This window comes from Saccostrea cucullata, unplaced genomic scaffold, assembly GCF_032062105.1.
Source record: "Saccostrea cucullata isolate Sc308-1 unplaced genomic scaffold, CSIRO_AGI_Scuc_v1 ctg17602, whole genome shotgun sequence".
Taxonomy (NCBI): domain Eukaryota; kingdom Metazoa; phylum Mollusca; class Bivalvia; order Ostreida; family Ostreidae; genus Saccostrea; species Saccostrea cuccullata.
Genome location: NW_026930240.1, coordinates 15,916 through 40,962, shown reverse-complemented (window position 1 = coordinate 40,962; position 25,047 = coordinate 15,916). Strand labels below are relative to the sequence as shown.

The following is a 25,047-nucleotide window of genomic DNA, read 5'->3' as shown; positions in this document are numbered from 1 at the left end:
AGAGGCATTATGGTTCAGTGTTAAAGACTTGCTTGATCCTTCAGTGAAACCAGAAAATCGTCATACAGCTCTGCATTTCCTTCAATGTCTTGTTCAAGGCCAGGTAAAATTTGTCATCACAGAAGCAGTATTTGCTAGGCTAAAAGTTTTATTTTTTGAAAAGGTTTACTGATTTAACTTGTCATATTTTGAATTACATGTACATGTACTAAATACACATTTTATTAATCTTTATCCTGGTATTTGGCAAAACAAGTACACTTTTCGCATATAGATAAGATAATTTTAATTTTGTTTTATTTTTTTATTCTTAAAACATTCTGCATTCTAAAGTAAACAATTATGACTACATTAATATTTTTTTATTTAAATTAACCTATGGTTACTTCTTAAAGATGACATACACAATATAAATAACACTGTTACATAAATAATTTTCTTCATCCTAGCTTCAGTACCTGGGGATTCTAAGAGCTCATTTCTTTCGAGTTATTAGTCAGCTTAATGTACCAAGTGACCTACAATACAGGTAATTCTTTAATATTAATCTATAAAATGAAGAGTTTTCTATATTACTGTAAGTTCACATGACTAGATGAAATATTCTGTTGTACGTAATTACAGGTTGGAATTGTTGATCACATTAAGTGAGAATGGGAGAAATTTACAGGAGTTTGAAGAATCAGCAGGTATAGTTTTTACTTTTTAAAATACTTCAGAATTCAGTACTTTGCAGAATTGCCATAAGCAATGCAGAGTAGGAAAAAATGTTTATGTCAGAAATATGCTATACAAAGTCCTGTAAAAGTATGTAAGAAAACTAGATATACACATGCTGTTTAAAATTTATGATTTCATTGTCTTCTATAGGTCAGTTTTTGCTGGAATGGATGCCAGACGTTGTAAACTCGGACAAACTGGGAGAATTTCTGACCCTGCTGATCCACGTTATCAAGTACAACGCTGCCTACCTGGACGAGGAAGTGGTGGCGGGGCTGGTCAAGTAAGATCCATAAACAAAATGTGTTCCTCAATCTGATTGGACCATTTTAACCTTGCATAAATTTTTACTTTAACTAATTGCTGATTAGATTAACCTTTCAATAATTAAAGAAAACATGGTTAAGTTGAGTGAGTGCTAGATTTTGGTAAGGTTTACAAACTTGTCATCATGTTTTCTGTACCATTTGATGACTTTTATTTTAGGAATACTTGTTTGCTGTTGAACAGAAGGAGACGTGAAGAGGATGTTACAGTAAATATTTCACCAGTATTGAGACATTGAGTATTATACTGATTTATTGAAACATTTCGTTATCTTTACAAATCTTTTCTTTATATTTTTAGCTGTGTTTAGACTTTCTGGATGCTGTTCTGTGCTACAGTTACCTACCTACAGAATGCCTTGTCAGCTTTATTTCTGCTCTCTGTCACACGGTCAACATTTCCAAGTTCTCACTATCAAGCTGGGAGGTAATGGAATGTGTATTATTTTTGTTTGTTTTCTTTTGCTTTTTCCATGTATATTTTTACTGTAATTGCCTTTTTAAAAAAATTTATACATGCATGTATGATGTGTCATTAACCCAAATTTTGAGTACAAGTATTTAGGGCACACTAAGTTTCAAATTTTAGGAGATGTTTATTTTTCAAAATTTTAAATTTAAGTGCATCTCTTTGATAATTTTTTTGATAAAATATAGGCAAAAATAAAGATCTTTATTATGCTTATTATATAATATATTGAATAATATTCTTTTAGTTGATGAGAAAGTTACTAGGCACACATCTTGGACACAGCAGTATTTACACCATGTGTTGTATTAAAGAATACACAAGTTTGAATTCAAAATAAAAGTTTTAATATATAAGATTTGGATTAAAATTATCCTGATTCAATTCCACATTCAATTTTGTAGTCTTTGTAAAAATTTTAAGGCAATTGGTTAATTTATTGGCAGTTTCTCCTCATTCGATATATTTTTAAGTGGTAAACACAACACACGAATAATCAACTGCAACGAACTTTTTTGACATTTTGGTGCACCAGGAAAGCATTCCGTATTTAATTTGAAAAATAATAATGACACCTTGTAAAACTGTGTTTACATTGAAATAACCATAGAAGAAAAAAGATTATAAAAATATCACTATATCTTAATGATACAAATGACATAGGAGTTTTCTTAGCGAAATTCTTTTTTGTTCGGACCCTGTGTTCAGTTTCTTTCCAGCAGTTTAATAAAACTGATTATATGTAATAGCAAAAGATATGTCACAAACAATCGATATGAGATTTTCTATAAGTTGAATGATGGTGAGAATATTGTCCGTAACTTATAATAAACATTCAGAAGATTGTTACGGTTGCAAGTTGGTTTTTGGCTGTTATATACGGAGAACTAATGAATGTGTTTGTAACAATATAATATGTCAATTACATAGTTTGACCTGTTGGACTTATCCAATATATTTTCAGCATTAATTATATACAAATGAATTTTTAAAAAAAAAGACGTTATAATCCATGCGCTGTAAGGTGATAAAATACATGGCATAAAATCACATAATTTGTTTATTTATGCATATATTTCTCTCTATTTGCTGTGCATATTTACTAAAATATGTACTAAATAATAAAAAAATTTCATGCAACACAGTGATGTTTATTTTTTACATTTTAATTAATTATAGTATGATATCTACTAGTGATGTTAACCCTCGTATTTTTACTGTAATTGCCTTTTTTAAAAAAAAATATAAAAATCATTATAATTTATATAAGGCTTTCAGTGTATTAACAGACCAAATTTTTTTAACCTAAGGCTATTTAGCATTGACTGGCAAATTTTTCAAAAGAACTTCAAATTCCAGGAGATTTTTTTTGTAAAATTTTAAATTCCTGAACAGGTAAATTAGCACTCTCTTTGATTCTTTAAATTTATTTTGATATTAACCTTTTTCAAAGTAATGGAAAAAAGATTTTGTGCATAACATTTAGATTTTCATCATTTTATTATAAAAAGTTTTTTCCTTTGAACTCATATTATGTACTATATTGAATAATATTCTTTTCACGTCACATAAAGTGCAAATGCTTGAAAAAAGTACCAAAATCCGAACACTCATTTCAAGTGCAAGTGCAAGTGCTTGAAAAAAGTACTGGTACATAAAATTTTATTGTATATACCGATATACATAACTGAAAACACAATTCTTAAAAAAATTAATTTAGATTTTAATATTATGATTTTAATATCTGTTCAGAAAATACGCTAATTATGGTTTTGCTTAACAATTTAAAAATATATTTGATATGATTATGGTCCACATGCATATGATCAGGATTTTAATTTTTTGAATTTTTAATGTGTTTTCCAGACATGTGCATGATCAAGAGTTGCTGAGGGGAGTGGTGTACTTTGTTGGCATGGCCCTGTGGGGTTACAGGAAAGTTCCCACCCTCAAGCATACATTCTCCTCTGTTCTGCCATCTTTCTTACAGGTTGGTTTGTTGCTCAGTCATGGTTTTACAATGTTTATTTGGATTTTTCTGTCAGGATAGAAATTATAACTTATAAATTTGAGACATTGGAGATAATATTAAATGTACACATACTACACAGGTGTTGGAGTCCCACAGTTTTATAGTGGCTCATGAGGTGGTGCTGAACATTCAGAGACTGGTCAGAAAGTACGGCAAGGAACTCCAGCATGTGACATGGGAGATCGTACTGAACATCCTAGAGAGTCTTCTCAAACTTCTAGAGGTATGATTACATATCGTAGTAACTGCTCAGTATAAGTTTTACAGATACATATTGTAAATATGAATTCATTTGACTACCTGTACAGTAAAACTCATTTAGTACGAACACGAATATTGTGAATTTACGAATACAGCGAAGTTATATTAAATCCTCAGCTATATAAATTTAAGGAATGCATGATACGTATATAACGATTATGAATATAGCTAAGTAATTTCATAGGTCCCAGTGACTTCATTATAACCAAGTTTTACTGTATTATTAAAAAACGAATTCTTTCAGATTAATGAAAGAAAACTTATTTCATTTGTTCAGCACCCCAGCTTTTAATCTTTTTATCACATTTGGTGTATTATCTATGTTTTTTTTAATTGATAGAATCCTGCATTTGCTCAACCCAGCCATGACCCGAGACTGCAAGCTGACCTCCATGACATTTTAACCAACATTGAGCAGCTGCATGCACAGGGCCAGTTTTCTGGGTGTATCACCCGATTCTTCAAAATCATAGAAATGTGTGCCAACAAGAGACCAGTAAGTTTTCTATTTAGCTCTTTAACTCCTTTTTTGTCAGTTTCTTATTTTTCTATTGTTGTACAGTCAAAACTTCTTTAGCAGCTACTGCTTATCTTGCTTAAAATTTAACAAATTGATTGATTTTCATGAAGTTGACAAGAATTTTCAAGTCAATATTTGAAAGAAAAATCATTGAGATAATTGATTTTTAAAAAAAAAAAGTTATTTAAGGTATTTGATCATTTTGGTTCTTTCCCACAAACAGGAGAGTTCTGTTTCCCTGCTGATAGATCACCAGGCACAACTGATAAACCCCACCAAGGAAAACTGGATCAACCACCTTTATCAGCTGCTGGAGAAATACTTCAAGTGAGAAATGGCAGAAAAGTTGCATTATCTACAATGTATTTATAATATGTAACACTTGATGGGGGGTGTGATACTGTATCTAAGCAAGCTTGATCATTGTATATTGTATAATATTTTCATCTTGTTTGATACTTGTATGTCAAACTGTTTTTGCCATTTTACAGAAATGAAACCAGAACCCAGATAAGGGTTAAAGCCCTTGACAAACTATCACTAGTTCTTAGCATCAATAAACACATTTATGAGGTGAGTATTGATAAACAAATAAAATTTATTTATCAGTTAATACATACATTTTCCTGGCAGTCTTCTTTTAACTTTGTACATGTATCCAGATCATGAAATTTTTATCTCTTTACAGGATGTGTTGATCAATAGAGTTGTATTACCCCATTTGTGCCATATAGAGGCTGACCATGACCCCCAGGTCAGAAAGGTCGCAGCAGACATGTTACTGTTGTTGGCCAGTGGTTGTAGCCCCTCCTGCTTTGTAGAGATCATTGCAATCATAGAAAAGGTAACTTTTGTATGTTTCCATTTAACTTAAACTGAAAAGACATTTTATTCTTTGGTTATCTTACATGTAGATAAAATGCACATTTGATTTTTGCATTTGACTTGTTGGCATACAGTTAATTTTATACTTTAGTCGTCGTAACTTCTTTCAAATAGATTATAAAAATGCAAAAAAAAAAACCTGGATGTTTCAGATATTAATGCATTTTTCCTTTCTAGTTGATAAATAGGCCCCTGACAGCCCATCCAGCTTCTCCCTATCCAAAGGTCGAGGGGTCAGAGATCATCCAACAGCTAGAGGAAACCCAGCTGGACGATGTCAAGACAGCCATGATAGGTCTGGTGGAACTCTTCAAGGTGGGTGTCGCAAGGAAATGTAGAAAATATATTGTATTATTGAAATATGTTTCACGTCTTTCTAATAAAAACGTGTTTTGTTTGCAGATTATATGACCCTTTTATATATAATGTTAAAAAAATGTTGCTAATAATTAATATTTTATGAATGGATTTGATTTTTTTAAGGGTATTGGACACTTTATTTTCTTGAGAATAATGTCATACGACTCTTTTCAATTAGCGATTTTTGAGCAAAAGTTTTACACAGATCCCCCAATTGTGGTTATTGGTCTATATAATCTTGTTGGAATACTATTATACGCGAGAAAAAATTTTCGCAAGCACACAGCTGTACAAATCAGGAAATATGTAGGTGTTACACTGTTTATGCTTGATTTTATAGAAATGATACATTGTGCCCTGTTAATTTAAAACTGATTTACAGTATTTTATGAATGGATTTGATTTTTTTAAGGGTATTGGATGGAAGGGTGGATGTATTTTTAATGCAGTAAATCTTGATTAATAATGGTATTTTGCAAGTTTTCAATTGTAGTCTATTTTTGTAGCAAAAGTTGTACACAGATCCACCAACCCACTGTTTGAAGATTTATGACTTGTTGGTGTTACACATGAAGCATCAGTATACGGAGCCAAAAAACTTCACAAGCCACACTGCTGTACAAATCAGGAAATGTGTAGGTGTTACACAGTTAATGCATTATTTCATAACAATAATACATTGTGCCCTGTTAGTTTAGAAATGGGGGATTATACTGTATTATAGAGAATAACAGAGAAAAAAGTTTACTGACTAAGATACTGTTGCAATGTTCATCAATGTAGAAATGTGGACTTGATACTGTAATGGTTTAGGAGCCCTTTCTTGGAGATAATTTTGGTTTGCTCATGTTTATCCATTACTTGACAGTGAAACACACTTTTTAAGGAAGTGCCAAGGATGACCAACTTTAATCATTTTAAACATAATTATTTCTGCTAAGATTATAATAGCTTTTGACTCTACTGAGTGTGCTTGTTATTTATCTGACAGGTGATGAACAGGTTAAAGTTTTTGCTACACATGAGAGTTACTATGAGAGACCAAACTTGCATGGATTACATCTTAGATGCAAGAACGTTCGGATGCTGAATCTGACCTACATTTTCCTTACCTTAAAGTTTTTGTGCAGAAATGTTAAGAGAATATACACATAGATGGTACATCCTAGAAATTACAAACTGAATCATGCTGAATTTTTTTTTAAACAAAATTCATTTTAATTTCCAAGTTACTATGAGCCCTATAATGACCAAAATTGCATGGATGTAACCAAACAGAGGTATTCTAAGATGCTGAATCTGACCTACATTTTCCGGTTAAGTGAACAGGTTAAAGTTTTTGATGCAGGTTTCATTTCCAAGTTTCTTTGAGACATATAATGACCAAACTTGCATGGATGGTACATCTTAGGATGCATACTAAAATGTCATTTTCTTTCATTTTTTTGGTGCAGGTTTCATTTCCATGTTTCTATGAGACATATAATGACCAAACTTGCATAAAGTCAGTGAAACAGTTGAAGAGAACAGGTTATTTTTGATGCCATTTCCAAGTTACAGACCAAACTTGCATAGATGGTGGATGCATTTCAAGACTTGCTTCGGATGCTGAATCTGACCTACCTAAACTATAAAAAGTCCTTCAGTATTTTTCTGTTACATGAGCCCTAGAAAACTTGCATGGATGGTACATGCATTCCGACAATACGATAATCTGATCATTTTCCGGTTGAGAACTTTGTATTTGTAAATGCCCTTGTATAACAAATTTTTTTAGTAAAATGCTTAACATCCATTTATCCCATTGTAATAGAATTATGATTTATGCAAAAATACCAATTCTGGGATTGTTTTCACAGGACAAAGACTGGGAGGTACTGGAGCGTGTCCTAGTCAATCTACCATTACTACTTCAGAACAAAACCCTTATATTGTCAACCAAGCATGACCTTATCAATTCCCTGTGTCATCATCTTTGTGCCATGGTATGTACTGACAACTTTATACTGTAGATTCTGTAGATTCCTTATTTTTCACAAGTACTTAATATTACAAAATGCCTTGTAGATGTTAAATTGCAAGACCAGGAATTTGCAAATGAACTGTTGATTGAGACTTTTTACATGTGTAAAAGCAATATGAGAATAGATATTAAGGAATCTGTTGTTACTCAATACATAATTATAGAAGTGCATGGAATTTTTTTTTGTTTTTGATTAATTAAGCATGTGTGAATTTTTTTATTACTTAAATGCAGGTAAATGATTTATTTAGTTGAACTTTCCTGAGAAGCTACACGGAACCCCCTCAGGAAGGTTCACCAGATCAGACTTCCACACATTTGTGTTCCCTGTGCTGGCAGCCATGGTGTCTTACCATAGATATCTGGACAGAAACCGAGCTGTAATTTTTTGGTAAAAGTGCTTAGAATCCATTAATGATGTAACATAAATTCTTTTGAAATAAATAAATTTTATGCTCCTGAATTTTTTTAAAATTTAGGACAGTGTCATATTGATATTTTTTATTTTTTCTTTTGCAGATTTTTTATTGACCTGGTCAATCGGTGTAATTTTTGAAATAAAAATATATGGAGGTGTCATATATTAACTTGACACAATGGTAGCCTATGATTTTACTCTGTGTTCTGACAGAGAGAGATGATAAAGTGTCTGGAGTTTGGCCTGGTGTCTAAGTGTGCTAAGACTTGTACTAACTCCCTGAGGATATGTACACTGGAGATGCAGGACGTAATGATGCGACTCCTACCCTCCGTCTTACTCCAGCTCTCCAAAATCTCTGCTACAGTCCACATGGCCATCCCTGTACTGGCATTCTTATCAAGTACGTGGAATTGTTTTTAAAAAGTTTTGCATTATGAGTTTTTACATGTAAAAAATAAAAATGATTTTAAATTTCATTTTGTTGAAATGATGTATGGCATCTTATAAATGATGATATTTTTTAATTAAATTTTCTTTCCATATTCACTCATAACAAACACATACTTTGTATAAATTGGAGAGAAGTGGTTGTTTCTGTATATTTCCGTATCTAATATAGTTGCTCTATTTTTGTTAACTAGGTATTGTGAGGATTCCCCGGATGTACGCTAACTTTGTAGAGGAGGAGTACCTCAGTGTGTTTGCCATAGCTCTGCCATACACTAACCCTTTCAAGTATAAAGTGTCATGGCCTTGTGTTAAAACTTTATTTCTGATATAGAAATTCAGTTGATGATGCGATTTTTCCGTCTTAAAAAGCTTTGAATCTCATAAATGTTTCATTTGTCTAAAGAATAATTTTTGAGAAAATATTATTGTTATTTTGAATTTGTTTTATAGATATTCTATTTCATTTTGTTGAACATATTATGCCATCTTATATTGATGTTATTTTAATTGAAATTTTCATTCACACATATCAAAATGCTTTGAAATAATTGCTAATTATAGTTTGCAGTAATTTTTATTTATTTGAAATTGTTAACCAGGTTAGCAAAATAAACTAGAGGAGGAGTACCTCAGTGTGTTTGCCATAGCTCTGCCATACACCAACCCTTTCAAGTATTTACTTTCTTTAAACTTGAGCATTTATTCCACAAATAATTTCTATTCACAGTATTTTTTTTTAATCATAGTTGATTCATTAATGCTTCATTGTAAATTCACCCAAAGGATAAATTGAATAGAGTGATAATTTTGGTTTATTTTTGCATTTTAGTAGTAGCCAGCTGAAATTTTAATTGCTATTAAAAATATTCAGAATGTTTCTAAGTGTTCTCCTGTAAAGTCATGAAGCCTAATGTCCGTTTAGATAAATTATGCCAACAACTTTTCCTATATGTTTCAGATTTAGCCACTACACTGTTTCTTTGGCCCACCATGTTATAGCTATCTGGTTCATCAGATGCCGTCTTCCCTTCAGAAAGAGTTTCGTCAAGTTCATCCAGAAGGTGGGTGGATATTATTTGTACATAAATGTATTGATAAGAGGTTTACATTTAATGCATATAGGTATTCACTAACAAAAAGTTGATATTTATTTTTTAAAGAAAAAATATAGCAGTGGTGATTATTCTTTGAGGAAAAAAAAAATTATATTTTCTATACATCTTTCCATTCAAAATAAAGATTGATTTACATTTTGTTTTATTTAGGGATTTAAAATAAATTTTTATTAAAATTTAATTTCATTAATTAATTTTATTAGGGATTACAAGCCAACATTATCCAGCAGTTTGAGGAGAACTCCATCATCCACCAGCAGCAGAATCAGAACCAGGACTCTAGTGATAGGAGTAGATCTAACAGCTTCAATGACTCCGCATACAGAAAGTAGGCAGCAGGGGCCCACTCTATAAAGAACTTACGACAAAGATCAAAATTTAGTTCTGTTGTATAAAACTTTCTAATCAACATTTAAATGAAAATAAATTTAATGTTTTTCAAAGGAATAAAGGCAGATAATTTAACACAAGTAATCTTATACAGAATCATCAATTTTGCAAAGATTTACAATCAATGAAATTTTGGTTTTAGTTAGAAGTTCTTTTGTAACACAAGGGCCAGGATTACTTAGGCATTTCTTAATATTGAAGCTGAAATTTAATTTTAATTTATATAAACACATGTATACTTATATGCTGATTTTAAGTACAAATGATGTACCTGATGTACCTTGGTTTAGCTATCTGAGTGTTTGTAAATGTCTTCTCTTTCCCTAGATAATTTTTTACTGAGTTTCTCGATTATTGATTTCAATGAGCAGAGTTTTGGGTGCATAACCTGAGTAATTAAAAAGTTGCTACAATTTTTTTTTATTAAGCCTAAAGTAAAAAGGATAAATGTATATACTTTTATTGTGTGTCAGTGTAACTTGATTTTTTTGCAGCCGTAGGAGAATGTATTCTGGATCTGCTATTAACCGTCAGAATTTTACTGCCCCAGTGGATAATAAGCTCTCCCAGTACCATCACGAGCTAACGGAGACCTGCTTAGATGTCATGTCACGCTATACATATGGCAATTACAGTGCCATTCCGACAAGGTGAATGGGTGTTTATATCAAATTACGAGGAATTTACATGATTAAAAATTTCATAGAGTCCACAGAATATTAAAAATTAAAAAAACTTCAAGTTTATATCTTACAGTAATCTAATTTTTTTTCTTTATAAGAAATTTAAGTCAAAATATTTGTATTTTTACATGTAGGTCCCCAGTGGCAGAATTTTTGTTGAATGGTGGACAATCACAAATGTGGCTGGTGGGAAACAAAGTGGTTACCATAACAACTAGTGGTGGGGGAGGAAATAAGACCAACAACACTGGACTGTGCGATAAATGTCAGTCCATCTACCAGAGTAGTGGACAGGTGGCGGAACCCAAACCAGCACCACCTACAACCTCCACCAGGAGGCGCCACAAGTCGGCCTTTGTCACCCGCAGCGCCTCCACCATAGAGAGTCGGGCCAGTGCTGACGACATTGGGATCCAGTCGCGGATGTCGTTCGATGACCTGATGAGCAGTCCAGACAGTGCCCCGGAGCAGGAGGTGGGGGTACAGACTGGATCCTCCCTGTCTGATCACACCCCCACTAAACTGGGGCTGGAGACTGAAGCAATGGAGGCATTCCTCATGGGTAGGATTTTACATTGAATGTTTTATAATTTTTTTTTTTTTTTTATTTGCCTTTTTTTGATAAATATTTTAGTATTTTTCTATGATTGTGGTTTTCAGGAATTTAAAATTTGTTTACTTGAAAAATGTTGCTAATAAGTGTAAATGACTGCACTCAAAATTTAGCTAAATATTCTTCATAAGCAACAAGCTTTATTATTAATTTTTGCATTTGCTTGGAGCCAAGCTTCCATGCATATTTCTTTTGATCACATATTTCTGATTTTGATAATTGGACACGAAGCAAAGTGAAGAGTGTGTAAATATGATAGCCACTTCAAAAATTTACAATGAAAATACATGGAAGTGTTTTATGATAAACTATATACAGTATTTTATCATTATTTACTTTATAAATGTAGTGCTTCTGTAATTTGTAGGAATACAGAAGAAGCACTCTTCGGATGGCCGAGTGTTTCAGAGTAATATGTGTGCCTGTTGGTGCACAGTTTGGGCCGAGATTTTTATTCGGGGACCCAGCGGTAATGTTGCCTGGATGATGCGCATAGAAAATGATCCATCACATACCTCTATGCAGGTAACATATACAATATCCAAAAATGAACATTAAAGTAAGCAGTATATACTTCACATTCAGGTACTAGTGAAATGCATAGACTTAAACTTTGACATACATTCATTGAACAAATACCGGTAATAAATCCAAAAAAAAATTAAGATAAGAATTGTTGATATTTTTTTTGTTCAATGAAACATATGTTTTTAAATATTTTTCTAGACAGATTTTGGACAGTTAACTGTTAACTTTCACTAGCTAAACTCCATTCCTTTTTTCAGGAGTCCCAAACTCCGGACATCACCATGTTGTTCCAGTCAGTGCAGAAGAAGGAGCCGGATCTGGAGAGTTTACACAGTCGTATAGACAGCGGGAGTATCGGCGAAGACGAGTACGAATCACTGTATGATCAACACTTCCCATCAGACCACAGCCAAGATGGAGGTAAATTAATGCGCGGTAGTACATGTACATGAATGTTGATTAATTTGTATTTGGTTTACCATAAATAAAATCATACATGTTAACTCTCCCGATTTAGGCAGGTAACAAATTTTTCAACATTCCAAAAATGAAAAAGTCTACCGCTTTTACAAATGCTACAAAGTATTTTTGGGAACATTGGGTATCCATTTTTGAAGCCACTCTCATAAAATCTCGCTGATATCGCATGATTTTTTCGGAATCATACAAACGCTTTTTTTGATTTTCAAGCACGGATTTGACAACGACAACAACACAAGACTACCAGTGATTACATTGGTTACGATAAATTAATCAACATCCCTGCCATGAAAAAGGAGATACAGCTTTTAAGAATTAGATGAAAACATTTGACATCGTCATTAAAAGCACGGAAGCTCACAACTTTATGAATTAAGTCAATAGAAATCACTCGATTGACCAAGCCATGTGGCACATCTCTACTTTCGTTTTCGATCATCGCGGGAAATCTGATTTATATAACGAAAGATAGGAACTTGTTTTAGATCTAGATTAAACCATGTCATCATTTGTTTTGTTTAAAAACTGAATGAACATTCAGACTTATTGCTTCTAGGCTATATCGGCAAAGATCACTCTTCAAAAGGCTAAGTAAAGCAGCCAATCCAAGCAAAATGATGAGCATGAAAAATATTTGAATTTGTACAATTTATGTCAAACTTGAGGTGTTTCTGTCTTCTTCTTTGCTGTTGATATTTAAGATTAATTAGTGTAGGTACCTGATTTCATTTAAGGCTTATAATATACATGTATATTGCGTACATGAAAGATATCGATAATCCAAGCGTTAAACAACACGCGCGCAATGCTACCGCTTTTGAGGTCTGAATCTCCCTATTTTTCATCACAATAGGTTAACATGTATGATAAAATAGAGAACATGGATGATTTTTTGCATGAAAAAAATGAATTAGGTGTAAATTATAGCAAATTTTTTTTTTATAAGTGTACATAAATGTTTTAGCATGTGTCCCTTGTTTACATAAACTTGTATTTTCCAGGTTAAAAAAATTGTGATATTTTATGAGAATTCATGAATTTGATCAATCACTTTGTAAATCTGAGTGCACCATAAATTTAAATTTATAATGATATTGATGAACTTCAGGTTCATAATTGAAAACTTTCACAATTGAAACTTAGTTTTAATTTTGTGTGAATGAATAACAAAATTTTGTCCCCGAGTGATGCTATAAAATATAAATTAATGTTTTCAAAGCACATTTTCTTTCTACTATAAAAGCACCTAGATCCTGATTTTAAAGTAGCTATAGCACTGCTGTAGATTTTAATATAATCAATGTTTTTAGATTTGTTTGAATGTTTATATATGCTAGGAAATGTACATTGTAAAGCATATGACATGTTTAACATTTAGACTACTAATTTTACTGCATGTGCTAGTAATGCAAGTTAATGTAATATAAACTTGATTACTTTGTGTCATAATCAGAAGGCTTATACATGTATATGCTTTATAGATATAGCTTTTTGTGTGTGGTTTGATCTTGTACTCAGATGTGTGTCCCATTGTTGTAGACTTGTGCAGTTCTAATTCTATTAGAATCAGTATAGAGGACATGACAGAGGAGGGTAGGTTCTGTAGATGTTGTTGTGTGTTAAACAGTTTAAACCTCTGGCATGCTGTTGTGTTAATGTATTCACTGTGTTTGTCTCAATATAAAAGCACAATCATCTCTTGAAAAGCACTTATATTTCATTTATTAAAACTTACTATTATTTGCGTGGAAGTTTCTCAATCTACTTTTACTCGCGAATATAAAATCGCCATGAACCATTTACATTGTATTTTGTTTTGTAAATGTAGAGAATGTTTCCTCAGTCAAAAATTTAACGTCTTGGACTGATTGTAAACGCAAATAATAGCTGGTTTACAGTACATTATATTTAATTTTGTTGATACAAGTATTTCTGCACTTGACCAACTATGCATACTCCGATCCACTTATATTAGCATATTTCAAATTTGCAATACTTAAAAAATTTCCAAGTGTATTTCATTCTTATTTCAAAGATTAACAGACATAATGCATTCACAAGTAAAATATAATGCCCTATTTTTTTTAAGGTTAAAAGATAACAATATTTATGATATTACAGCAATCTAAGAAAAAACTAATTTAACTTGAAGATTTTAAATAAGTGTCTTATGCAAACAAAAGTAATAGTAAGTTCATGTATGAAGTTTAGACAAGGTTAATGATTCAAGTTTTTTCTGTGCTTACTATAAATTATCTGAAGTTTTTAACAGGATATTAGACAAATATTCCATATCCAAATTGCTTAGATGTCCATTTTTTTCTCCAGGTCACATGAAAAGAATGAGGCACATTACAGAGGAAGATAAGAAGGTAATAGTTCTTCATGACAACTGAACTTATGCTATTTTCTAATTTTTACTCACTAACTCATTTGAATTAGCAGTTTAGCACAAACTTTTAATTTTATTTTTTTAATCTACAGTGCAAAATATGATAGACAGTGATTTTTTTAACACAAGGGTACATTGTTTTTTCACAGAAAGAGGAGTCAGACCCCAATGGACTAGCCATCCCGACCCCTTCAATAAGCCGAGAACAACTGAAGTTTACTTCCCTCCAGCGCAGTAATTCCTCCCCCTCCCTGTTGAGTTCCAGTGGAGAAAACCTTGACCCTCGAGACAGCCAATCAGAAATCGTGATGATAGACAATCTAATGGCTGCCAGAAAAGAGGAGATAACCCAGGACAAACCAGACAGCTCCTTACTGGCATCCAAACTTGAGCACCCAGAGAACCTGCCAATCAAACCCATTGACACATTAGCCAAACAAGATCAAGTTGTCTCTCCTATCAGCCCCTCCCCAAGTTCAGAGTCCTCATCCCTTCATGATGAAGTGAGGGAACTGCCTGATTTCAGGAAGGCTAGAGGTCACACTATCTCAGTTATACAGTCATCGAGAGACGGGTTGAAGTCTGGGGGACCAGGCAACAAGGACCAGGGGAGGGGCGGAACTAGCCCCAGCTTTATATTTCTACAACTGTATTATGATGGAGTCTTTAGCTCTGCTACCAGCAGCTCATCATCTCCAATTGTTATTCCACAAAACGAGGTAAATTGTCCCTTCCGTTTTTTCTGGCATTTTGATACTCATTTAGATATTCTGTGTTAATATACATGTAGATATCAAACAATTTATCCTGCAACTACCCCTTGCATTGACCTAATAAGGGTAACCTAATAAACCAAAGCTTTATCCGGTCACTGCCCTAATAAAGCCTCGTGCATGTATTCTGACGTTCTAAAAGCATTGTGACGTCATGTATATTGCAATGTTTACGCCATGGCGTCATAGTTTCAACTGCAGAGATGTGCCTAAATCTGTCGGAAATAGCTTCTTTTGGAGGTTCAAATGTAAGAAATATGTTGCAGGATAAACAAAATACATGATAACTGTCTAGAAATATAAGCGATATTTGGGCTTGGGTTTACACGTTTTCTTACCCTCGCCCAAATATCGCTTATATTTCAAGACAGTAACCATGTATTTTATATATATATTACATGTTCAGACTACTACAAGAGCCTTGAAGATGTTGGATCATATTCATCCATATGAGACCCACAAGATTGGAGTCATTTACGTTGGTCCAGGACAGGTGAGTCAATACAAGATTTATTATCATTCCTCTGTAGGGAAAAAAAGGTTCAAACAAAGCTTTACCTGGAAGAAAAATCATCATTTCAGACAAAAGATGAGAAGGGTATACTGTCCAACCAGTATGGGTCGGAGCGTTATGCAGCCTTCGTACAGGGTCTGGGTCAGCTGTTACGTCTGTCGGACTGTAATCCGGACCGTGTTTACATTGGAGGGCTGGACTGCCAGGGAAAAGATGGACAGTTTGCTTATGGCTGGCAGGATGAATCCATGCATGGTATGCCCTAAAGACTTTTGCTTTATTTTGTTTTCACAGGAATAGAGCACACAGTAAAATTATATGTCATTTCATGATGTTTTGAATTATTAGATTCAGTGGAAAATTTGTAATTGTTAAAGACACCTTTTCATTTTATGCTGTTTTTATTTTGAAAATGCATAGCAAGACTTGTAGGATGAATTAATACTTTTATTTTCCTGCTGTCTTCCATTCTCTGATTTCCTTTTTAGTGATTTTTCATGTGGCCACCTTGATGCCGAACAGAGAAAGTGACCCTAGTTGTAATGCGAAGAAATTACACATAGGAAATGACTATGTAACCATTGTATACAACGACAGCAACGATGACTACAAGATCGGAGTGATTAAGGTAGTATAGCTTGGGCTTAGGTGGTACATGTATCAAATAGAAAGTAGAATAAAAAGATTTTTAGCTTAAAGTGTTAAATGTTTCAAATAGAAAAAGAATGAAACTAATATTTCAGGCTAAATCTTATATTGAATTTGTCAGAATAAGTGACAAAGCTGTTTAAAAGAGAGAAATATTGTTTATAAAGAGATTTTTTTCCTCATATAGGGACAGTTTAACTATGTCAATATTGTGATTCGACCTCTCGACCATGAGAGTAATGCCATAAACCTACAGGCCAAGGAAGGTAAGAAAGTACTAATTAATCCTGTCAATTTCATTCCTATCTAATGATGTGAACATTATTTTTGTTTGAATTTTTATGGTAATGAAAATTATTGTAGATTTTTCTTTTTGCAAATATTTATTTTTCAAACAGATTTGACTGAATCATGTAAATATTTTTTATTTTGATGACATTCAGTTACTGCTTCATTAACATCATGACAGCCATGCTTAATAATAACAAATTGTTCTTTTAGAAATGTTCTATGCACTAGTCAATTGTTCTATGTAGACTTTAATGTCTGTGTTTGACAGAGCCAAAAAAATCTTACCAATCTACTTGCCTGGGTTAACCAATGATTTAAAAAAAATAATCAAAGTATTTCCAGAGTGTCTTAGTCTTGGTCTAATAATTAGTGTCTAAACGAATTTCAAACACTTGATGCAAAAAAAAAAAAAAAAAATTAAATATGATTTATGTAAAAAGTTTGATTTTAATTGAGTACCGTCGTCTGGTACCTGATAAGCTTTTAATGCCTTGACCAGATTGATTTTTCTGTAGTTTTGTGGTGGATCATAGCATGTGTATCATTTGCTTCTCAGCAGAGTCAGGTTTTGATAAATGCTCCTGAATTATGAACTTTATAACCACTAAATTTCCATAACATATCATTTTTTATATAAAATATTTCAAATGTACATGTATATTCCCCCCAATTGTTTATCCATCATTGTTAATCTGTAATCCCTATCAAACTTTCTTACCAAATAAATGTTATCAATGTGTACTTCTGTCCAAATGTTTGAATAGAAAATATATATATATAATAGAAAATGAATGATCCCCCTCCCCCAATAAATTATGGTACTGAATGACCCTAAATATGCTTTTTCTCTTTCTTGAAGTGCCTTTCAAAGACAGTATTACAACAGGTATCACCAGAATTTGCTCTACATCCTAACTCTGTGGCTGGCTTTTGCTGTATTCTCAGCCATGGGCTCTTCTGATCTGTGTGTCTGTCTGTCTGACAACTTTTTCACAAAGCCTTTTCAACTATTGTTCCTAAAAATTATTTGGCCTTTTTGAACATTAATTTTCAATTAGTTTCATATATGTAGATCACACTTTTTTCCTCCTGCACAATCTTATTTTTGCACAATTAGTACTTGGTATTTTTAAGCTGAATATTTTTTTAATGAATTTTGGTTGTTGATCAAAAAGTGTAATGATACAATATATGAGCCCTTATAGGCATTGTATGAAAATAGGGTTAATAACATTTAAAAAATAAAAAAAGTTTTATGAAAAATATTTTACAATACTCAAAGTACAATTAAAATATTGTACTATGTGACTATCAGTTTATCAGGTTTATTTCTCTAAAAAAAAACAAACAATTTAATTAATATCTTGGCTCATGGGCCTCATGTTCTTTTGTGTATGTTTGCTTTTTAACACTTTACTAGTTGCCTTTCCTTGAAAATAATCCATTTCAGTTGTTCTTCATCTGCTTTCTGTGTGAGTCTGTCATGTGCTTTATACATACAATATCACAATGCATTTATTTCCATCTGTTGCTATTTCCCATCTATCCAGCATATTTTCTTTGCACAACCAAATAGGGACCCATTCAATGGAAGCTGTAATTAAAATGGCTTCTTGGATGACAAAGTCTTAGAGAGGCTCTCCTCAGCTTATTATTAAAGCTGTGTAGACTTAATGTATATCAATGCATCCTTTGTTATATTCAGTCAATAGTGGATACTGTACTTCAAAGCTTTGTAGTGCCCATGCAGGTAGATATCAATATGCTAGTTAATCTACGGGTAAATTATACAGGTTTGTAGACAAATAGAAGGTAAGGAATAAATACTAGTATATTAATCAGTTTGTATATCACTTAGTACATATATTGTATATCTAAGAAGTGTGGATTATAGTTTGAGGAGAGAAAAAAAAAGCAACAAAATACTAGACAGAGATTTTTTTGTGAATGTTGGGAAAAAAAATATGAAAACTTTATTAAAATTAATTTTCATTTGTACCTTTTGTGAAATATTTTGTTGTTTTTCTGCAGACATTGCTGATATCTTAGGGCACAAGGATACTAAGGTGATATCTGACGACAACCTGGCAGCTCTGGTCAGACAAATAGCAGTCAACTGTGATGTAAGTACTGTAGTACTGATAGTCTTCAATCAGTTGTTGGTGCATTTGTTGAATCAGTGATATTCTAGTAGCTATCACCAACAGCATAAAGTTATTGACTGTAGTTATAGATATCTTGAATTCAGCATGTCACTAATGGTAAATAGCAGTTGCATTGATATCTTGTTACCATCTAAACTGGTAATGTTAAATGTCAAGTAAGTGAAAGCAAGTATATCGTGGATTTAATTCTGTGCTTAGATTAAATTATTAAGATACTCTGCAATTCCATTGTGAGGGGATAAAAAACCTCTTAAAGTGAATTCCAGCAATTACATGTATTGTGGTACATACATGTTTTTAGCTCACCTGAGCCGAAGGCTCAAGTGAGCTTTTCTGATCAAAATTTGTCCGTTGTCTGTCGTCGTTGTCGTTGTCGTTGTTGTTGTCGTTGGCGTTGTCGTTGTCGTAAACTTTTCACATTTTCATCTTCTTCTCAAGAACCACTGGGCCAATTTCAACCAAACTTGGCACAAAGTATCCTTAGGTAAAGCGAATTCAAGCTTGTTCAAATGAAGGGCCACGCCCTTTTCCAAGGGGAGATAATCATGAATTTGTTAAAAATTAATGGCATTTTTAGAAAATCTTCTTCTCCATAACTGCTGGGCCAGGAAAGATGAAACTTATGTGGAATCATCCTCAGGTAGTGCAGATTCAAGTTTGTTCAAATCATGACCCCCGGGGCAAGGGTGGGGCCAAAATGGCCTCCAGTTTTACATAGGAATATACAGGAAAAATCTTTAAAAATCTTCTTCTCCAGACCCACTGGGCCAGGAAAGATGAAACTCATGTGGAATCATCCTCAGGTAGAGGAGATTTAAGTTTGTTCAAATCATGACCCCCGGGGCTAGGACGGGGCCAAAATGGCCGACCCAAGTTTTACATAGGAATATATAGGAAAAATCTTTAAAAATCTTCTTCTCCAGAACCACTGGGCCAGGAAAGATGCAACTCATGTGGAATCATCCTCAGGAAGAGGAGATTTAAGTTTGTTCAAATCATGACCCCCGGGGCAAAGGTGGGGCCAAAATGGCCGACCCAAGTTTTACATAGGAATATATAGAAAAAATCTTTAAAAATCTTCTTCTCCAGAACCACTGGGCCAGGAAAGATGAAACTCATCCTCAGGTAGTGTAGATACTAGTTTGTTCAAATCATGACCCCTGGGGCAAGGGTGGGGCCAAAATGGCCGATCCAAGTTTTAAATAGGAATATATAGGAAAAATCTTTAAAAATCTCCTTCTCCAGAACAACTGGGCCAGGAAAGATGAAACTCATGTGGAATCATCCTCAGGTAGTGCAGATTCAAGTTTGTTCAAATTATCACCTTTGGGCAAGGGTTGGGCCAGAATGGCCGACCCAAGTTTTATATAGGAATACATAAAAAAAAATCTTTAAAAAATCTTCTTCTCCAGAACCAATGGGCCAGGAAAGATGAAACCCATGTGGAATCATCCTCCGGTAGAGGAGATTTAAGTTTGTTCAAATCATGACCTCCGGGGCTAGGGGGGCCAAAATGACCGACCCAAGTTTTACATAGGAATACATAGGGAATTTCATCTTTATAAATCTTCTTTACAAGTCCTTCAAAGCTATGATTAGTGATATTTATATGGAATCATACTCAGGTAGTGTAGATTCTAGTTTGTTCAAATGATGAATGCCTGGAGGGAGTGGGAGGAAATTCAAGCCTGATGTGCTCAGTTTTTGTGGCCCCTGTTTTTTTATGATGGCACTACCCAACGTTTGGCACACGTATCATTGTAAGAGTGATAATTTTATTCTGTAGTTCAGGGACTGAGATGCATCCCTTACTCTTTGTAGACTTTAATAGATATTTAAAAGAATTCTGCAATTTACATATATTTCACTTATTATTTCAATTTTCACTTTTTCTCCCAGCTTGCCTCCCTGGTCCTACAGAGACAGCAGTCTCAGCCCCAGGATCCGTTCGCCTCCAACTGGCTGGAACGCCTCCGACAAATCAAACGACTGAAAGCCAAGGTCCTGACGAACACCGATAAACAGGGCCTGAGTGACATCATGGTGTAACGGGAAGGCCTTTTTTAAAAAAAAATCAACAGTCCTGATGAACTGCGATAAGCAAGGCCATGGAATAACAGCTTAACCTTAGTCCCTGACTGGAAATCTATGTGTATTTTATTGTGATGTGGTGACACCATGATGTTGTAGTATCTTCAAGCAGAGCTAAGACTCTCTAACTTATTAAATATATTAACCAATTCTTATTAATGTATTTTGCTATTTTACAAGCTCTAAAGCACATCATGAAACCACAATGAAAAGTAAATGAAGAATGACATCATCTGTACCAGTAGTGTATTAAACTATAATTTTTAAACAAAAACATTGTGGAAAACCATCTAAAAACAGTATTTGAGTTTGCTTTATGTCATAGAGTATATGTCTTTGTGAACAAAAATTGGCTAATTTGCTTATCCATACTGCAGTGTGTTACAGCAAATAGTAAGCATACATTGTTTTTGTGTACAGTTGTTGTAGTCTTCCTGTAAATACATTTTCACCTTCAGACAAACTAAATTGTAACATGCTATAACCAGATATTGTTCCTCCAGACTTACCTCATTTTGCTTAAGAAAAATTATCAGGTTAAATTTGGGCATTTTAGTCATGCTACCTTAAGTATTTTTTCTCCTGAAATTATTGTACAGGATTTCTTTTTATTACTCTGACATCCAAATATCAATCCTGTTGTCCTATTTATAGTTCAACACAGTTTTGAAAGAAAGTGCTTGTTTGTTACAAAAATAGCTTGGCAATTTAGAGCACTTTGGGTAACATTTATGATATTAAATTTATGTTATAGACAGGATCATTTTTGCCACGTGTTTATTTTTCCTTTCATACTTGCAAACAATTTTGATAAAATTACAGTATCTCGCATATTTCTTTTAATAATTTGTGCAATTGCCAAATCTTCATGGCAGTGAGTTTATTACACATTATATGTGTATTTACTATTGCTCAATGAGGCCTATCATTTGTCAGCTAGTTCAAAACTTGTTCTTTCTGTAAACAGTCTAAAGCTTTTTTTTCATAGCTTACTTGTGTTTTGTTGCAAAGAGGTATTGCTCTCTGTCGAACATCCTTTAAACGATGTCCAGCAATAGCTGTTCAAATTGTATAATTTTAAGAATATATTCATGTCAATAGATTGTCTTACTATATAAAACACTTGTTGGTTTCATATCTACATCACTTAGGTGTTTAATCCACATGATGGCAGTTATTATATATTTTTAAAACTGTAAGGTCAATGTTTAAATATACGAGGGTTGTCCGATAAAATCGTGGACAAGTTGTCTAGTGGGAAAAATAATCATCACTACGTTCTGAAATTTTCACTACGCTTTAGTACATATTTTATGATAAACATGGCAAATTTCAAATAGATATATGCATAAATAAACAAATTATGAGATTTTATGTTTTGCATTGTATCGCTTTACGGCGCACGGATGATAACATCAAAGTGTCTCAAACAGCGTCACATTTCATCTTTGTTAAAACTAAAGTTGGATGAGTCCCTCTATATTTTAGGAATTCATTGATACTACTTGATTATTCATTGATAATAATTCATACTTGAGTCTCCATAAATAGTTGAGGAACCAATATAGCACACACATGCGATCTTCAGAAGATTTATTAGTAAGTTACGGACAAAAATTCTGACCATCATTCAACTAAATAGACAATCTTATATCGACGGTGAACGGTGACAGCATCTTTTGCTGTTACAATACCAGTTTGTCCATATTTTTGTACTACCTGGGGACTCGATCAAAAAAGACTTCGCTAAGAAAACTCCCATTTCATTTGTATACTACGAAAGGTATGGTAATGTTTTAATTTTTTCTTCTGTATTTATTCAAAGTCTCGTAAGGTGTCATTATAGCATCTTAATCAAACTGAACTACTCTCTGCTGCACGGTAACATCATCAAACATCGGCATTTTTCGTGTATTGTGATTACCACTTTCTCATTTCAAATCCTCGGGAAACTGTCAAAAATTAATCAAATGCCTTGAAATTTTTTTAAAGACGACAAGATGGATTATGAAATCGAATTAGCAAAATTTTTACTCCAATCTTATCTATTACAAACTTTTATTTTGAATTAATACTCGTGTATTCTTTAATAAATCTTTGCTTTTTGTTCATGCACCATAGGATCGTACCCTGTGCACATTCAAGCTAAATAAAATCTATATTTTTGTCTTTATTTTATCCAAAACAATTTGATGCACTTAAATATGATAGATAAATATTTACTGAAAATTATAGCTCAATACGTCCATTATTTTTGGGGAAAAACACTTTGTCCATGAATTTACAGGACAACCCTTGTAGATGTTTTGATTTGTTACTGTTTTTTTATAGTAAAATTTAAATGGTTGTTAATGCAATAAATATTGTATACAATTATATTCTTGGCTTTTTACCAGCATTATTTAACCCAATTTGTGACCCTAAAGGTAGAGCTTTTCTTAGAGAACATTGATATCATAAGGTCTGTGTTTAAATGATTAAATTTCACCTGTCACTGACCCGTGTCACTTTTATAATTTGTAGTGAAATAAAAGTAATCAATATGTTCATTATCTCATATACCTTGTCATCATTTGTAAATTGAGAAATTAACATTCATGGTTTTAATATCTGTATGTTCATGTCATATCATTATTCTGCAAAATTTAAACCTGAGTGAAATTTACTTTTTAAGGGGGGGGGGGGGGGGGGCAGAGGTTGCTCCTATTAAAAATGATGGCTAAATAGATGTAATCAGCTAGGAAATCAAATTCAAAATTAATGATGGGGTCATAATTTTAAATTAGCTAATACAATGAATGTGATTGATATAATTTATGACTTTGTTTAAGTTAATCCTAATTTCTAATGTACATGTATATATTACAAGTGTGTTGTGAACATAATACGAGTTATTTTTAGTTTTAGTGGAAAGAGTCTTAACCAATCCTTGTGTACATTTGATTGTTATGCTTGTTATAATGTACATGTATATCAATTGTATTTATAATTATTTATCTATCAGTATTTAATCAGTATGTAAATATGAAGCTTGTTTGATCGAAAAAAAAATTGTGACTTCTTTTTCAATAATTGAACTTCACTGTGGCTATGCTATGTTGGGGTATATTGTGTATAACTCTGGGGTATATTGCATATACCTAGGGCACATATACTTTTGAGAATATTTGAATTTCATGTTGGCTATGCTATGTTGAGGTATATTTTGTATACCTATGGGGTATATTTTTATATACCTATGGGATATATTGTATATACCTATGAAATATATCGTATATTCATATGGGATATATTGTATATACCTATGGGGTGTATTGTATATACCTGTAGGATATATTGTATATACCTATGGGGTATATTACATATACCTATGGGATATATTGAATATGCCTATGTATGGAAGGCTCCCTGTTAAGAGAGGTGTTCAAGGCTTTATTTTATCTCTAGTCATATTTTGAATTGCCAGTAATTTAACTCCAATCATTGATTGAATTGACCACTTTGTCCTTTTCACCTTGAGTCTGTTTCTGTAAATATTGTGCTATTGACTGCATGTGGATTTTGTTTCCTGCTTATGATGATAAGTTGGAATGGTCAGGATCAGAAAGTTTTCTTATTGAAGAGGAACTATTAGATTTGTTACCTTGCAAGTAAATTTTTTTCTACTGATTTTTTTGCTTAATTTCAAAATGATATGTTTATGTACATGAAGATGTTCTTATCTGCTAAAAGAAAAGTTAACATTGTTTCTTTTACCTTTTCTTTTATTTTCTGCATTCAAAATACATTGGTAAATGAGAACCCTGTACATGCTAATTGATAATTCAAAATTGATATAAAGTTTCTCCCAAGATTAACTTACTAGGGTTTTATAAATGAGCATCCTCCATGGATTTT

General features: G+C 32.9%; 1 protein-coding gene across 1 annotated transcript; it reads left to right on the top strand.

Moving 5' to 3' along the window:
- Positions 1-4: 4 nt before the first annotated feature.
- LOC134283365 (tuberin-like) lies at positions 5-23,818 on the top strand (the record flags this gene model as incomplete). Its single annotated transcript, XM_062765822.1, is given in 35 exon segments — positions 5-103; positions 450-529; positions 625-689; positions 871-1,003; positions 1,207-1,255; positions 1,348-1,473; positions 1,763-1,857; positions 3,382-3,505; positions 3,627-3,770; positions 4,149-4,304; positions 4,552-4,655; positions 4,820-4,901; positions 5,017-5,172; positions 5,391-5,528; positions 6,080-6,208; positions 7,433-7,558; positions 7,848-7,976; positions 8,228-8,417; positions 8,659-8,752; positions 9,426-9,528; positions 9,786-9,910; positions 10,467-10,622; positions 10,790-11,217; positions 11,636-11,793; positions 12,054-12,216; positions 13,816-13,869; positions 14,605-14,648; positions 14,818-15,387; positions 15,848-15,934; positions 16,024-16,210; positions 16,444-16,583; positions 16,791-16,869; positions 17,754-17,780; positions 18,926-19,017; positions 20,959-23,818. Coding segments are annotated over 35 exon segments (4,782 nt in total), but the record flags the coding sequence as incomplete, so codon positions are not given.
- Positions 23,819-25,047: the final 1,229 nt, after the last annotated feature.